Here is a 16,596-nt window from a genome sequence, read left to right as displayed (position 1 = left end):
GCCTGCGAAGAACTCGCTCACCTGCTAGGAACGTACCACATTCACTGCATCTGCGACATAAACGAGCCAAACACATGGAAGAGCAGCCTAGACTAGCAAGTCACAGCTGGGGGCAGCCGAGAGCTCCGCTACCCCAACAAAGACAAATTCAGGAAAAAGTAAAGAGACTCTTGACTAAGCGATTGTGTGATTTCCAACGCAAAGAGGTCAACGACGAGGCACTACGACGGAACATGACCAACATAAGCAGGTCACCCTTCACGGACGAAATCGAGTAGGCAGAGCCTCTATGCGAGTTCAACATGCCATATTTCACATCTTTCAAAAGGGATGAAGATCTGGAGAGACATTTAAAGAGCTACCGAAATGCAATGATCCTCTATCGAAACAACGACGATCTCATGTGCAAGATATTCACCACCACTCTACAAGGCAAAGTGCAAGATTGGTTATACACCCTACCGCCACAATCTATCCGAAGTTTTGACGAACTTTCTTTGGTTTTCACCAAAGAATATTCATCCTATCACTCGATCAAGAAAAAGTCCGACCACTTGTTCAACGTCAAGAAGAACCCAAAAAAGTCGCTTCATGACTATATGAAGAGGTTCAAAGCAGAGAAGGCAGGGATAATCGGATGCAACGACTCGACAGCTAGAGTAGCCTTCCAAAAAGGACTTCGAGCAGACCACCCATTATTTGGAAAATTGATCATGAAAGAAGATATAACTCTAGCAGATTCTTTCGCTTTGGCAGAGAAGTATGCACTTTGGGACGAGGCATGCCAATGCACATTCAAGGACTTGAAGAAATATCCGACATCACTTCCCGACTATCCAAACTGGAAGCAGAGGAGGATTGATTCATATGTTTGACGGTATCTGAAGCAGTAATAAGCTCTACCATCATACGAGAATAGATGGGGGCCCGACTACCTGTATTCCATAGTTCAAAAACTCTCATCGATGTTATCAAAAATTCAAAAGCTAACTTTGGCGATAGTTATTGCAACTCGAAAGCTTAAGTTTTACCTTCAAACGCACACAGTCATCCTCATGACGCATTATTTTGCCCAAACGCACAATGATAAAGGCGTAAATCCTAACAGATGTAAAGTTTTCTGACGAACGCAACAACTCGGCCCAAAAGACACGCCAAGGGCAAACGAACACTGGAATGACACACTCGGAAGCAAGTTTTGTCCTCGTTGTCCCAAAAGATTCTACATAGGAGCAACATGTATCGGCAGTTGAGCACTTCCTCCTGTTTCGCGTCACACGGCCCTAGCCAACCCTTGCTCCATAATTTAGCTCTAGAATGGTCCAATACCGGTAGTTGAGCATCTCCTACTACGTGTAACATGGCCCTAGCTCCATGACTCCCTACCATACACCAAGATGCTAAGAAGTTAGTACAAAAGTGCAACCGCTGCCAGCACTACAAGCCGATACCAGCACTGCCTGCCAGCGAGCTATACCGGCATACGAGTCATTGGCCATTTATGCAGTGAGCAATCGACCTAGAAGGACTTATGCCGCCTGCTACTGAGGGCAGAGGCATGATGATCGTGGCAACCGACTACTTCACCAAATAGGTAGAAGCAGAGCCTAAGACGACCACGACTCAAACGGACATAGAGCACTTCATATGGAGGAACATCATTTGCCGATTTGCCATCTCACAGTCCATCGTCACTTACAACGGCCTGTAATTCGTGGGCAAAGGTATGGCGAAGTTTTTCCAAAAGTATAGTATCAAGCAGCATATGTCCATGCTAAGATATCCTCAAGGCCATAGGTGAGCTAAAGCATCCAACAAGATGATCCTCGACTGCCTCAAGAAACCCCTCACCAACAAGAAGGGAAAATGGCCAGACGAACTCCTCGAATGTCTATGGGCATATCGCACCACCAAAAGATGAGCAACCGATATCACCGCTTTACTACCAAGCATTGAGCAGAACAGTAAAGAGATGGCCACAAGCCTAGATCTCGCAGAGGAGAAGCGCGAGCAGACCATCACTTGCATCGCAGCCTACCAGCAGCAGCTCCTCTCCAATTACAATGAAAGGGCCAAGATCCAGCAGTTCTAGCCTGAAGACTTAGTCCTAAGAAAAACCTTCATCATTACCCACAGAGAAGGCTCAAAAAAGATGGATCCCATCTAGGAAGGTCCGTATAAGGTCAGTAAAGTAGGCGGTAAGAGTAATTACACCCTCGCCACCATGAAACGACAAAAAGATCAAAAAGCAGTGGAGCGCCTACAATCTGAGGAAGTACCATGTGTGACCTCTCACTACATCAAAGCCTGAAGACTCAAGCAGCTCGACAGGGACCACCTCACAAGCCGAGGACTATCCAGTTGTTATGCAGTTCCTACTTTACAGCTAAGTTCTCGTTCGTTTCACTTGTTTTTCAATGAGGAATTCATAAGTAATCACAACTTGGTTCGGCTGCATGCTTACAACAACTGATCACTCTTGCACTTCAAAAGAAGACTGTGCTCTTTGTAGGGACTCATCACAGGAATTGCACCCCCAGAGGGACTAACCATACTCTCTAGTGTGAGAGGGTACACCAATTCCCCGACACCCATATAGGTCAGCTCTCCAAGACGAAAAGATAAACTCTACACTCCGAATATCCAGATGTGGATGAGTCTGGCTACCTTAGTATAACTAGATGCACGATGGCTTGCACCGAGATTCCTAAAAATAGCCACAATGGTCTTTTTCAAGATTTAGCTAACTGAAGGATTTTGGGTCTTTTGGCCTAATCTGTAGGGAACCGAGCCTAGAGATGGAGAGGGCACATTATGCAGTACATCTGATAGACGGCTGCCCTGGAACCCTAAAGCTACTACCGAGTGTACTAAGGTAGCCTACGGTTTCCAGAAGACTGCATACAGCTTGCCCTTCGAGTAGTAAAGCCATGCTAAACTTATACAACCGCACATTCTTGTGAAAGGTTAAACAAGCTAGCATGTATATACGAAACTTTATCCACTGCCGACATGCCACGTAGTCGATAAGCTTCACCTTTGCCAAACGCGGAACAACTGTTGTACAAATTTGTCTACTTGTGTAAGTAAGGCATCCGTCTACTAACCTTATGGCTAATAACTTTGCAAAGTTCTATACCAACACCTACGGCTGAATAGACTACACAAGTCTATTTACTTATAGAAAAGTAGCACGTCTGCCACTGGTCTATAAAGTCTAAAGGTTAAGGCATGAACAAAAGAAGCGAAGATGAAGAAAGTGAAGGAATGATGTTTATAAACAACTTGAAAAGGCCAAAGGAGTTTAAGAAAAACAAAGCTACAAGGAAAACAAAGAAAATCCTAAAAGCTACCTATAAGACTACACTCCAGCAACTTGGACATCACATGACTACTCGGTCACCACACCTTCAGCAGCAACGACGCTTTTAACAGCAGCATCGTCCAACGCTTCACCCCTGGCTGCCCTAGCTTGGGCACCAGCTTCTTCAACTACTTCACCAATGGAAGCCTCAAAAGTAAAAGCAAGCAAGTCTTTTGGAGAAATAGAGAATGTCTCAAAACCTCGAGCTTATCATTCTCACCCTTCAGCTGCTCATTCTCCTCGAGCAGACCAACACGAACGCGCTGCAGTTCATGTACTTCCTTCTTCAAACTTTCGTTGATCTTCAGTACATCTTGAAGTTCCAACACTTGAGGTTCAAGCCTATCGACGATTCTCTTGAAGTGGATCACTTGATTATAAGCAGCAATCAACTCTTCATCTTTTGCATAAGTAGCGAAATGAAGCTCAAAAACTGCAAACTCAAGATCTTGAATCTGAGAGAAGTGAGGGCAGAAATATTAAACCCCTTCAAAGTAACGACTTCAGAATCCAACCTCTTGATCTCCTCGAATGAGGAATAAGCTTCAGCTGCCATAGTCTTCGCCACCTCATTGGCAGCCTTGCTATATATGCGTTATAGTAAGCAGAGCAGTCCTTTTATATTGGGTCGTATGCTTCACAAAGGAACTTAGGCAAACAAACCTTTCTAACGCCATCAACAAAGAATTTGTTTTCCCGTCTTTTTTGTTAGAAATTGCCAAAAACATTTTGGAATAAACATGGTTTTTGCAACACAAACATCCATGTCTTCAAGCAGATTTGGTTTCAAGAGCACACTGATCTCAGCAGCCTCCCTAAAAGTAGGCTTAATAGATTTCTCACAACTGCCCACACGAGCAGTCTCCTCCTTCCCATCAGGCGAATCAGTCTTAGTAGCAGAGGGAATGGGCCTTAGCGCCACTTTAGCAGCAGAGTCTACCTTATCGCTCTTCATAATAGTAAGCTTTTCCGAATGAGAACCGGACTTAGCTCCCAACAAACGTCTTGGCACAGACTTCGGCACTAGGGACATGACAAGACCTCCACACTGGGCAATACTATCAACAATTGAATTAGCCATTCTCGACATAGCCGATGTCACATGCTCAAATCTAGCAGCCTCATTTTTCTTCCTATTGGAAGAAGTCATGTCAATCACATGCCTCTCAGCAGGTGGACCCTCACGAGCAGCGGAGGAAGTCTTTAGTTTTTTTCTTAACCAGTATCTCTTGAGCAGACGGGGAAGATCTCTTCCACCTTGATCTTCTTTACCTTCTCTCTCGAAAGCAACCCACATTTCTCCAGGCGAAGAGAACTAAGTATCATTTTTTCTCTCAGACCAGCAGGCAGGAGGCCTGCATGCCCAGTATTCTAGCAGCCTATAAGGCCCTCAAACTCTTCATCTCTCTCAATCGTAGGCTTGGCCCCCGTCAAGTCCAAGAAGCCAGAAGACATGAGTCATGCGACTCACCTAGCATTGCGCCCCGGCGCCTCAATCCGCGGCTCCAGCCGTGCAAGCTGCCCTTGGCTCTAGCCAAGCCGAGTTGCCCAAGTAATGGTCCCTGCCACAACACCTTCTCAGCCCATGCCAAGCCAACTCCTGGCCTCTGCCAACCGACGTGCCGCACCACCCCGACGGTTGCCCTGCGACAACACTATCCAAGGAAAAGACAAGGAAAATGAATTTTTTCTTACCTTGGTGTGGCACGGAGAAAACAAAGAAAGTAACGAAAGACGATCTTTTGCACGGGCAAGATGTAGAAGATTGCTAGATGAAGGGGAACAAATATCCTCTAAGCTCTCTCTCTCTTGTAGGGTAGAATAAATCGCTCCCCAAAGTTGATTTAATAACCCACTTAAGGTGGACTTGTCACATCCCGGCTCGGGGTCCACCACATCCCGGGCCCGTTCCACCACCTTAGCACGATATTGTCCGCTTTGGGCCCCGACCACGCCCTCACGGTTTTATTTTTGGGAACTCACACGAGAACTTCCCAGTGGGTCACCCATCATGGGAGTGCTCTCGCGCGCTACTCGCTTAACTTCGGAGTTCCGATAGAACCCAAAGCCAGTGTGCTCCCAAAAGGCCTCGTGCTAGGTAGGGATGGGGAAATACATATAAGGATCACTCCCTTAGGCGATGTGGGATCTTATAGGACTTAAATAGGTTTTGCGAGAAATTTATTTCCCTTTCCTAGAAGGATCTAATTTCCTATTAAAGAGAAAATTAACATCAAAATAGGAAACAATCCTACGTTTCCTAAAGCAAGAAGATCTTTACACCTGCTGCCATTTCCTACGAGCAGCCCAACAAGTGTGGGGGCATTTGTGGAGCCAAAAATATTCACAAGGCAACACATGGATTTTTGAATAAAGAAGACAAAATTACCCTTAAGGCATATCAGGATTCCTACACGCGAGTAGTGGGCAATCATCCTCAACCAAGTCAGAAATGCCCAAAAAATGTAACAATTCAAAAATTCATCTCATCAAATCCTTCTACAAGGTAATCCATAAAATTTATTTCACCCCATAAATCTTTTACCTAATTTCCCTTTTCTAGCTAAATCAATTAGCTAATTATTGCATAACCTAATTATCTATTTATTCTTAATATTCTATAACCACCAAAACATTCCCCTTATGTTTAATTAGCCAATTAATACCTATTAAAATTGGCTAATTAAACCAAAATTAAACCCAAAAACCCACCTAATGGCCAACCACTCTTTCTCCAAAGAGGACCGGCCTATCCCTATAAATAGGCTCCTATTTTCACCAAAAGATCATTCCACACTCTTGCTAAAATTCTCCAAAACTCTCAAATATTTTTCTCTCTGAATTCTAACTTTGGCATCGGAGGTTCTTCGGCAAAGCCTCCTCCATTCATTGTGGGCGCGTGAGGCTTTTCGCCTTGACCTAAGATGTTATTTGTTTTGCAGGTACAATTTTGTCCAAGATCAAGGAGGAAGAAATTTGCATCCACAACGGTCACACTGCTCTCATGTACCAGACTGTGTCTACGACACGCTAAAAGAGAGGCTTTGCTTTTTCACCTTCCAACTTTATTCTGCACTTTGCCTATTTATGTGTAACTAAAAACAGACCCCACGGGCCACAGCTTTCAAAATTATTAGCAGAAATATTGCATAAAGCTCCTACAAAAAGAAGGATTATGCTATCCATACAACCATTCTTATTTTTCACACCATTCTTATAACTTCTAGCACTTGATTTTTTTTAATTTATTCGATCTGATAGCACACTCCAAAAAAGAATCCTGCATTTCCCCTTATAAGTTATATCCATGTATATTTTACTCAACTGTGTATATATATGGGCTGGCTAGCTACAAGCAAGGCAAAAAGGTTGTGTGTGTGTGTGTGTGTATCAGCTGAGGGTGTTTCGGTTGTGTGTGTGTATCAATCAGTTGAGGGTGTTTCGGTTGTGTGTGTGTGTATATATATGTATGTGTATCTATCAGTTGAGGGTGTTTCAGACCCTGTATTGCATCATTCTTTTGGGTTTAGGTTTAAGGCACTGTGAGACCAGCAACTCCCTACTGCTAGGTCCCCCATTTGCAAATATGCTGCTTCTACTTTTTCATTCATCTCCCTCCCTCCCTCTCTCTCTCTCTCTCTCGGACAGACATGGATTCAGTAAAGATATATATGAAAAGAAGATCTCCTCAATAGATTATCAATCATAACCATTCCAGTATACTTCTATTCTTGCAAATTTTAAAATTATACATATATATACGTAACTCTCTTTGTTTACGTTTTTGTAAACAATCTAACATCCATGCATGCAAAGAAATAATTTTAAAATTATTAGATATATATTAATTAATTTAGAGAGACAGAGACAGATGAGGGGCTCAGCAACGGAAGAACATGAAGCTGCGTGATTAACGTGAAGAACTGAGAGAGAGAGAGAGAGAGAGAGCCACTTTTTATTAGGCTCTGTGTTTGTGTCAACTGTCATTTTACAAGTTACAACCTAGCTCGAGCTATCTGCAAGAAACTCATGACTCTCCCAGTTGAGAAAATATAGGATGTTTTTGCCTTATCCTACAACCCCATTGTGGGCCACCACCTACTATATATATATATATGTTTGTGTCCGTTGATTAACCTCATCATCTACCATCCAATTAAACATGCATGTATATATGCTGTGGGGCCATTGCTAGAAAGAGCACGAAGTTCATGCTTACAAGTAGCCAGACATCTTTATTCAACCGCACGTTACTTCAGAGGGCGTCATGCTTCATGATGACATGAAGCAAAAGGAGTTGTGGATTACCTCTTTTACGCTCAATGGTTTTTGCTAGATAATGGAAGACTAATTAACTTTTTCCTTGATCACCTTTCCTAATCTTTTGAATGTCGACTTAATATTTATATAATATTAATTAATCCATTTCTTTGCATTTTGTTATGAAAGACATACATTGTACCGACATCATGCATAGTAAAATTTTATAATGATAAACAGTCACTTAAGTATCTGTAACGTTGTCAAAACTATTCATTTCATTTATTACATATCAAGTGAATTCTTATATAAACTAATGCGTTACACAGTCGACATTTTAACATGTCATGCTATGCCCTAAGATGGCACTTTCACATTATTTTATTAAAAGGCAATCCTCTTGATTTTTCTCAGGCTAATTTGTAGCAAATGTCCCTTGACTATACCACGAGTTTAATTTTCATTCCTGAACTCTATTAATAGTTTTTTCCGTCTTCGAATTATGTCATTTGTTGCACTAGTAGTCATTTTCATTAATTTCGTCAACTTTTTCGTTAAGTTGAGGGATAAAATAGGAATTTCATCCGAAAAATAAGAAAATGAATTTTTTAAAGAGAAAGACTTGGCTCCTCAAGGATTGAGGAGGAACTCCTCCTCAAAATACCTCGTGACATATTCATAGAACTTTGTGTTTATGATCGAAACTTTTTAAGGATTAACGATCTTAGTTTTAATTGATATTTTGAAGAAATGATCTTTACATAGTGATTTATAATATGAACGGTTTCAATTAGAAGCGCAAAATTGAGTAGGCAACGAAGTATTTTGAGGAGGAACTCCTCCTGAATCTTAAGGAGCCAAGCTCTTTTCTTTTTTTAATAAATTAGATTTTTTTTGGTATGAAAAGACCACTATACCCTTATATTTGACGGAAAAGAAGAGAAATTTGATGGAAGCACCACTCATACAATACGAAGTTAAATTGAAGTACAAGAGAAACTAATATGAGAATTGAGGGATGAAAATTAAACATGGGATAAAGTTTAAGACCTTTGCTACCGGGTGCCATTTTTCTCAATATCATTGATAATCGATCTAGCTAGGGCTCAACTGGTATAAACAAATTAGGGCACACAAGAAAGGAGATTCTTTCTTTTAAGTAAAACATGGACGTGGCAATTAAGTAAGGATATCAAACATGTCATCATCAAAATCACCATAATGTATAATGTTCGTCCTCGCAGTAAGATTTTGTTTGGTTGTGTCTTTGATGACCTGTTGGACAATGGGGACACTGGCCCTCACACCCCAACAGTTGAGAACGAGAGATTTTTCAATGTAATTGATATACGGGATGGTACATTATGTGTTACTATATAAATTGTGAGATATGTGTATTAAAAAGTTAATAACTTAAAAAATAAAATTTCTCACCACTCCTATTAAAACACGTGGTGTACCACTTGTGTTCCTGCCACAACTAAAAATTTCTCCTTGAGAACGAGAAAATCGCTTTCATTTGCGTCATCCCTTTTGGCATTTTCCTGCGAGGTCGGAAAGCTGTCCCCCCTTCTCCCTCAGACGCAGACACACCTTCCACCGAGCCACCTTCATCATTTCAATTTAGTCTTTTAATTACGGGATTAGATAAGTCGTTAATCACAATTTGTATTTCACAAAACTTTGGTACATCTCCTCTCTCAGACAAACACACGCACCTTCCACCAAGCCACCTTCATCATTTCAATTTAGTCTTATTGGATTTTTAGAGAAGTTAATCGCAATTTATATTTCATAAAACTTTGTACAGCTTTTGATTGCAACATTCAAACCAATATATTTAGTGCTTCTGTTCTGCGCATTGAAGTGCAAAGTGATTAGTAAGGGATATATGCGGCATTTCTGCTGGAGTTGCAAACTCTGTTACATCTACATTCTAACGAACCTACAATAAATGTTAATGTTGTATGTGAATGATGGAAATATATTTAACTTCATGTAGTTGCATGATATATATAGCCAGACTCCTGCAAAGAGGCCTAAGTGGATGTAGTCTGTTTAATTTGATATTATGTTTGACTGTAAGTTTTCAACTCAAAATCAATTTGCAATGGTTAGCAAAATCCCAAATTTATTGAGTTCTAATGCTAGACTTCTATTGTTAGGATCTCTCAATATTACAACCCTTAACCTACGTACTCTTTGAACAAATTGAATCCCCAACAGCTAAATGATTTTAAAAGATGATGATCATTATTTACATGACTTGGTTCACATGTGATAACTACTGTAATTAACCATGCATCATATTGTGTTCTTGAAGATTTAGCATCATAGTGCAGAAACGTGGAACGCCCTAAAACTCTCGACTACTCGTACAATATTAGCTAAATAACAGCTAGCTAAGTGATGTAGCCAAAGCCAGCAATGTCCGTATATGCGTCACGCATAACAGAAAGCTTGAGAGAGAGAGAGAGAGAGACACGTGATAGAGGTGGCCAGAATCCCGTGAGAGAGCAAACCAGAAACGAAGCCCATAAGCCATAACACATAAAACCAATGTTTTGAGCTGCCATATACATATGGTTACGTACCAAACGTAACATGATCTCACGGGCCTTCCATCCCATCCTTCTCATCTAATACCATAACAACTTCCACCCATCATATGGTAATGATGGCTATTTGTCAAATTTTCACCTAGCTTCAACAATGGCGGAAAGATTTAGTTTAGCTGTCAATTTTATTCATTTTGAATGGAATTATTAAGATACCTTGAGATTCATTAAGATCATAATTACCAACTAATGCTTGATTTCGTTGAAAGATAGTCGACATGAATAATTGTCAATTGGAAAATTTTCTGGTTTATAAAAATGACTTCCAACAAGAAAAAATGCGAGCTCGAACTTTCAAGGGGCAAAATAAATGTAAATTGTATAGCAAATGTGAAATTTAGATTATTAACTGACTTTTAAATTCCAGATTTCTTTCCCACACTTGAATTTCATGATCTCCATGTTGATGATGCAAACCAAAGGTGATTACAGATTGTCATTTCTGAATCCTTACTTTTTCAGTAAGTCCCAATCAGTTCAATTTTCTCGTCCATATATAGTGTCCTTAAATCTATTATTTCTTTTTTGATAAGCACACAAAGGCTGGCACTTAGTAATGAAAATGGAACTTAATGAACCAAGTTATGATTTTGTCCCTTCTCTCTTGCCATATCCTTCTGCGCGCGCCCCGCAGCCCTCGACAAACTCACAAATCCAAGAGCACGGCTGGGCGTGCTCCCTGCTCTGCTGCACACTTAGCAATATGGAACTGCACGGACCATGAAGGGTACTCCCGTCATTTCATTATGTTTTGCAAATGTGAAGTCGCTCTCTAGTCTCTATTCTCTGTTCTCTATTTACACTCATGACTTTTAAAGGATTGACTTTTACCCTTTCACTCTTACAGTACTGCAAGTCTGCTAGTGCCATGAAGAGAGAGCTCAGTACCTTCTCTGTTTCTGCTTCTGCTTCGACATATTGATATTGGGGCTAGTTAGCTTTTATCAATACTAACTGATAAAAAAACTATGTTTGGGTGATTAATTTTCAGTGCTAAGAGCACTTCTAGTGTGTAAGGCCCCCTGGGCAATAGGCAATTCAATCTTCTTAAATGAACAGTAACTGTCTATGTGCATCTCCATCCCTAAACTAGATAGCGCAGACAATTTGTATTAAAATATTAGCATTTGGTTTAGACAGTTATATTTTTGCTATGAATATCTTCGATGGTGGATAACAAATGTGGTCTCTCTGTGAACTCCACATCCCAGATCCAGAAGCACCCCCTAGTTTCCAGTTTCAGCTGCAACCCTTGCTTTGCTCGAGGTAGGCAGCAGCCTGCTACTCCTGATTTTCCTCCTTATTCCCTCCTCTCTTCTCTGCCCCTTCCTTCTTTTCCTTCCCTATCATCTTCTATGCCCCTTCCCCCTCCCTACATCCACTTCCTCTTCCTTCTCCCTTTCTAGTCTCCTCCTTTCGTTTTCATTTTCGGTTCTTCCTTGAGTTTTATCTCAGTTTTCCTTAAGCCGGTCTCAACTATCCCCTGAGCTTGTCTCAGATTTGGGCTTCACCCCTTATTCGGCGTTTTCCCCATGCTTTTACTGATGTCTGTCTTTTAATTTCCTTCATCCCCCTCCCTAGCTATGATACTTCACCCCCATCCCAGCATGTGCTCAGATCAGCAAACTTCAACAGAAACTGGATATCAGATCCACTTCCCTCTCTCACTTCCCCTCCCTTAACCAGCATGATCCCTATCAAGGCCAAGTGTTTGGGTATTTTATATACCCCCTTAGTCTCACTTTCTACCCATATGTTACTTGTCTGTATATATTTGTAGGGGTTCGTGAAGGGAACTTGGATCTGGTGTCTACTTTCTTGGTTTAGAGTTTGATTCCACGGAAGATGTGATAGCGATAGTGGGGTGGTCTTTGCTTTTGGAGATTAGGGTTTTTTATTGTTTGTTTTTTGCAGCCTTCAGGTCTAAGCTTGTGTGGAAATCCATTGTATCTTAGGTTGCAGCTTCCATTTTACTTGGGCCCTTTACTTTATCTGTAGTTGTTTACTCAATTCTTTTTGGGTCTTGTACTAATTTTTAATGAAATGAAAGATATCTTGGTTAAAAAAAAAAAAGAAAAAAAAAAAGCATTTGGTGCGATTGTTTCTTGTTTGAGTTTTCCTCCTTACTACAAAAAAACTTAGATTATTACGATACGACAAGCATGAGAGATAATTATGTTGGAATATGATCATAAGTACAAGTCTTGAGGCTGGCTATTTGTTTCACATTGGTACAGCCATAATGCAAAGAGATATACTTAATCCTTATTTGTGAATGATTGAATGGCAATATGTAAATTGATTTTTTTTTTTTTTATATACAAACGATATTATCTACTAAGGAGGAAGCGTGACGTTAACCTCACAATGTGCTAGCAATAATGTGGTCCAAATTCGCCTTTGGCAAGAATCAAACCTAAGATCTCTCACTTACAAGTGAAAATGAATACCAGTAGACTGTAGTACTAAGTGGTAGTGTAAATTGATTTTAACACTAGTATACAATAAGGTAACTTTTCAGTACTGAGTGAGGATTCTATTATGAGAATTGCATGGACTGATTGTGTATAAATAGCGACATCCACTCTCACAAAACGCACACTCAAATTTGAACTAAGACCTATTGTTGGTTTGAATACTATTTTGTTTGTTAATGGCTTCATATTTTTCGACTGCTGCAGGTTAGTTTTTCTTCTATACTTTTTTTTTGTTTATCGATCTGGTTCTTTATGGTTTATTAGCTTGACTAAGATCTTCTTGAGGCTTTAATTTTCTTATATTTGGTACCAGAGTCAAATACTTTTAGTTAATAAACTCTAATTAAAAAAACATATTAAAATTGTTAAAGCCTGAAAGCCCCAGGACTTTTGTTTGTTTTAACTTTTTGAAACGCAATCGTTTCGAATTCGGATCTTGGTTCAAATTAGGTTTCGTGATAAACTAGTACGTGTTGCAGTTTTATTAAGTTATGAATGTAATTGTGTAAATCTTATCACATCTAGGATGTCCTAATAGGATTTTATCATATCTCTTAGACCACATATTATTCTATTAGTGTTGTAATCCTTTTGGGATAATGAATTTACCTTCCCTACTACTATAAATAAAGATACAATGAAGTGAGATAACACACAACTCACAATTACACATCTCTCTCTTTCTCCCTACTGTTGCCGTATCCCCTCTATTTGTCCTTTATAATGATTCAGTAAATTAGGCCTACAACACATTATCAGCACGCTCTTGCTAAAAGCTAAGGAATTGAAGGATCTTGGAGGAGGCACTTATAAAAATTCAAAGGCTTTTGTTGTTTTCTGCTAATCAAGTACGCTTAAAATAAAGGAAGATATTTGAAATGACCATGACGCATGAAAACATTCTCTGTGATGCATGAACCCCCTACATTTACATTTACTACACACACACACACACACACACATGTTTCATGCATTCAACAATTTTGCTATTTGGATTTTGAGTCAAACAATCAAAAGAAATTAGAAGCAATTAGGGTTTTTCATGCCAAAAAAAAAAAAACAAAATTAAAAAGTGGGTTTTTTTGCGGCATGAGCCGCTACTCTAAGCCTTGCTATTAGCACCAAGCCGAGCCATGCTGGTTGGCCTGCAGCCCAACTGCGTTGAGCAGCCACCAGGATGACATCATTTGATGTTTGGACTAAGGCAGCAGCCCTTTGGGCTTGCTGCGTGTGAGACTAACTAAGCCTATGGCCTGGGAAGGTTTTCAGTTGGGTTTGTAGCCCTAGCCCAACTCGAGCACGCTCTACATGTTGGGCCTTGCCCTCGTGCCCCTGGCCCAAACCAACAACCCTTGTGCTGCTGGGCTTGTCCCCGTGCATCTTGGCTTGTCTGCAGTAAGCCAGCTGCTTGTTGGGCTTGTCCTGGTGTCTCTGCCCGCCGGCTTGTGCTGCTAGGCTCGCCTCGCCCCGACCCAAAACCCAATGCCAGCTCACGCTGGGCTTCGTCGTGCCCTAACCCAAGCCAGCTAAAGCTAAGCTTACTTCCTCTTGCCTGTTTTTGGCCCAATTCCAATAGCTTTGAGCTGTTGGGCTTATCCCAACCCACAGTCCAAAGGCCTGCAGCCTCTCCGTGGCCCCTAAAGGCCTGCAACTGTGTTGCAGGGCCCTGCTCGTGTATTACAGCTAGCCCAATCAAGTTGGGTTGCATTGTTTTTTTTTACCTAATGCCAATTTTTGGCATTCCCACTTCATAACCATACCCATTTAATTTTTGGGACATTTTAGTTAATGCTAATTAACCTATAATACACTTGTCACCTAGCCCATCGCCAACCGAAGCTAATATGACATGCACGTCATTATTTTGTTTCCACGATTGACCCCGTATGGTCCCAATCTATTAAATTAATTTAAAGTAACCAGTAGTCCATTAATTTGACAAGAAATCCAAAATTAGTGGCCTACAGATCAATTTTGGACATTAACGATTCAATAATTTATTTTTCTTCTTTGAACCATTGACATCTTTTCGTAGTCCTGAAGCGCTCACCCTTGAGTTCCTGAAGCAAGATTGGAGAATATATGAACTACCATAGAAATATTTTTTTTTAATAAATTGTTATTATGTGTTCTTGCAGGAACTTCCTTTGTATGAATCAAAAGTTCATAACTAAACTCGAACCTGTTGTTTTGAATTTAGTGCCTTTGAAACTCGAAGTTTTCATAAAACAATACACCCATGAAAACCCAACGTGTTTCATGTAAAGCATGTCTCAGAACCCAAATGTTCTAACTTTGATGCTTATGGATGTTTTATTTTCCATAGCACCAATCACAATCTTGTTCCCTTCATTCAGGGGATTGTCGAACCATCATAAATTCGATTTCACTGATTTGGATGTTTCTGGTAGAAACTACATTATGTGGGTATAAGACATGAATCTCTACTTGACTATTAAAAAGCTAAGAGACCATTGAAGCCAACATTGGAATGGAAGAGCTACATAAGCCTCCACTATGATCTTCATTCAAAAACTTATGCTCGAAGCATAACAAATGGAAATCCCTCCCTATCGAGGATTCCATGACTCCTTAGCTTACTCATACGGACCGTCTAATTATGAAAGATATTGCCTGAAGCACACCATGATTGCGTCTATGAATGAGTATGATTCTGAAGTCTATAAATCTGATTGAATTTCAACTAGAGAATACTTTTCTCATCCTTTCATGTTTCTAACTCACTCATGAAGCAGTAGTGTAGAAAGCAGAAGTTTTCCAAATTTTCAGATCTGATTACTACCACAAATGTGAGAAAATGGTTTAGGCTCAATTCGGCTGAAGTTTACCGAATGGTGATACCCAGTTTCTGCGAGGGCCCCCAAAATGTATGCTCTGTTTGAGTAGAGGCCTACCAAATAGACATACCCAGGTTTGGGTTTGTCTTTCTCACATTCCAATTTCGAGTTTGTTTTTACAACATATGGTAGAATCAGGGCCCGCCAAGGTATGGCATCATGCCCGAGGCATGATCTTTGGCACCTTAGACCTAAAACTTCAAGAACAGTGATAATATTCCCAAACCTCAACCTTGCAAAATCTACTTCTGTCTTGATAGAACAGACCATTAGTTATGCACCTGTTTGTGCCCCTACCAATGTTGTTGAGGAGTACCATTCTCGTAGTCAATATATGAGACTAATTTTGCTCCACAACATCGTTAAAAGAGCAAAATTTTGAGATGAATGGCCATGTTGGCCGAACCCCCTTATTCATCTGGTTTACTTTGTGAACAATTTATGTTCCCAGATTCAAGTTTGGTGTTTGTTTTAGCTATGGATAATGTTATCAATATTGTCATTGAATATGAGGTAATTAAATCATGTTTCTTATACATATGACTGAATTCAATTAAACACGTGATTAGGTACGAATGTGGGAAAGTTAGTTGTCTGGATGAATGCAATACTACACATACTAACTTTACACCTAAATCACATCTCTAGAAATGACTTCAAATTTATGTAACTAATTAAGAGCATTGGCACGCTCCTTGTTGTATTAAGGTACAAAATTACCATTTGAGAGAACAATGATCATGAATGAAACCACTGAAGAAAATAGTGGAATACCTTTGCACCACCTCCAAAATACAAAGCCCGAAGCCATATTTTGGGGCTAATAGGCTACCTCCCATCTGGGATGCGCCACATGTGGCTGGCCTGGAGCCAGGTGATTCGAGCAGTTACTTGTTTTGGCACGGCCTTTTAGGACACTTAGGTCGAACAATGATGCCACAACGCATCTCCCTATTCGAAGTAAGGATCTTGTGTTTACAAGAACACTTTGCCAAGCCCGCTTATTTGGGAAATTTGAT

At 40.4% G+C, this 16,596-nt stretch overlaps 1 protein-coding gene across 1 annotated transcript; it reads left to right on the top strand.

Annotated features, from left to right (window-relative positions):
* The first annotated feature begins 302 nt into the window (after positions 1-302).
* Positions 303-875, top strand: LOC137724793 (uncharacterized). Its single transcript, XM_068463488.1, has one exon. It carries the CDS (start codon positions 303-305, stop codon positions 873-875), a length of 573 nt encoding a protein of 190 aa, XP_068319589.1.
* The last annotated feature ends 15,721 nt before the right edge of the window (positions 876-16,596 follow it).

Source organism: Pyrus communis, chromosome 1 (assembly GCF_963583255.1).
Source record: "Pyrus communis chromosome 1, drPyrComm1.1, whole genome shotgun sequence".
In the NCBI taxonomy this organism is placed as follows: domain Eukaryota; kingdom Viridiplantae; phylum Streptophyta; class Magnoliopsida; order Rosales; family Rosaceae; genus Pyrus; species Pyrus communis.
The sequence above is the reverse complement of the archived record's forward strand: the minus strand, read 5'-3'. Positions and strand labels throughout refer to the sequence as shown.

Excerpts from the sequence above, each read along its gene's own strand:
- LOC137724793 (XM_068463488.1), top strand. The coding sequence starts at position 303 with ATGCCATATTTCACATCTTTCAAAAGGGATGAAGATCTGGAGAGACAT.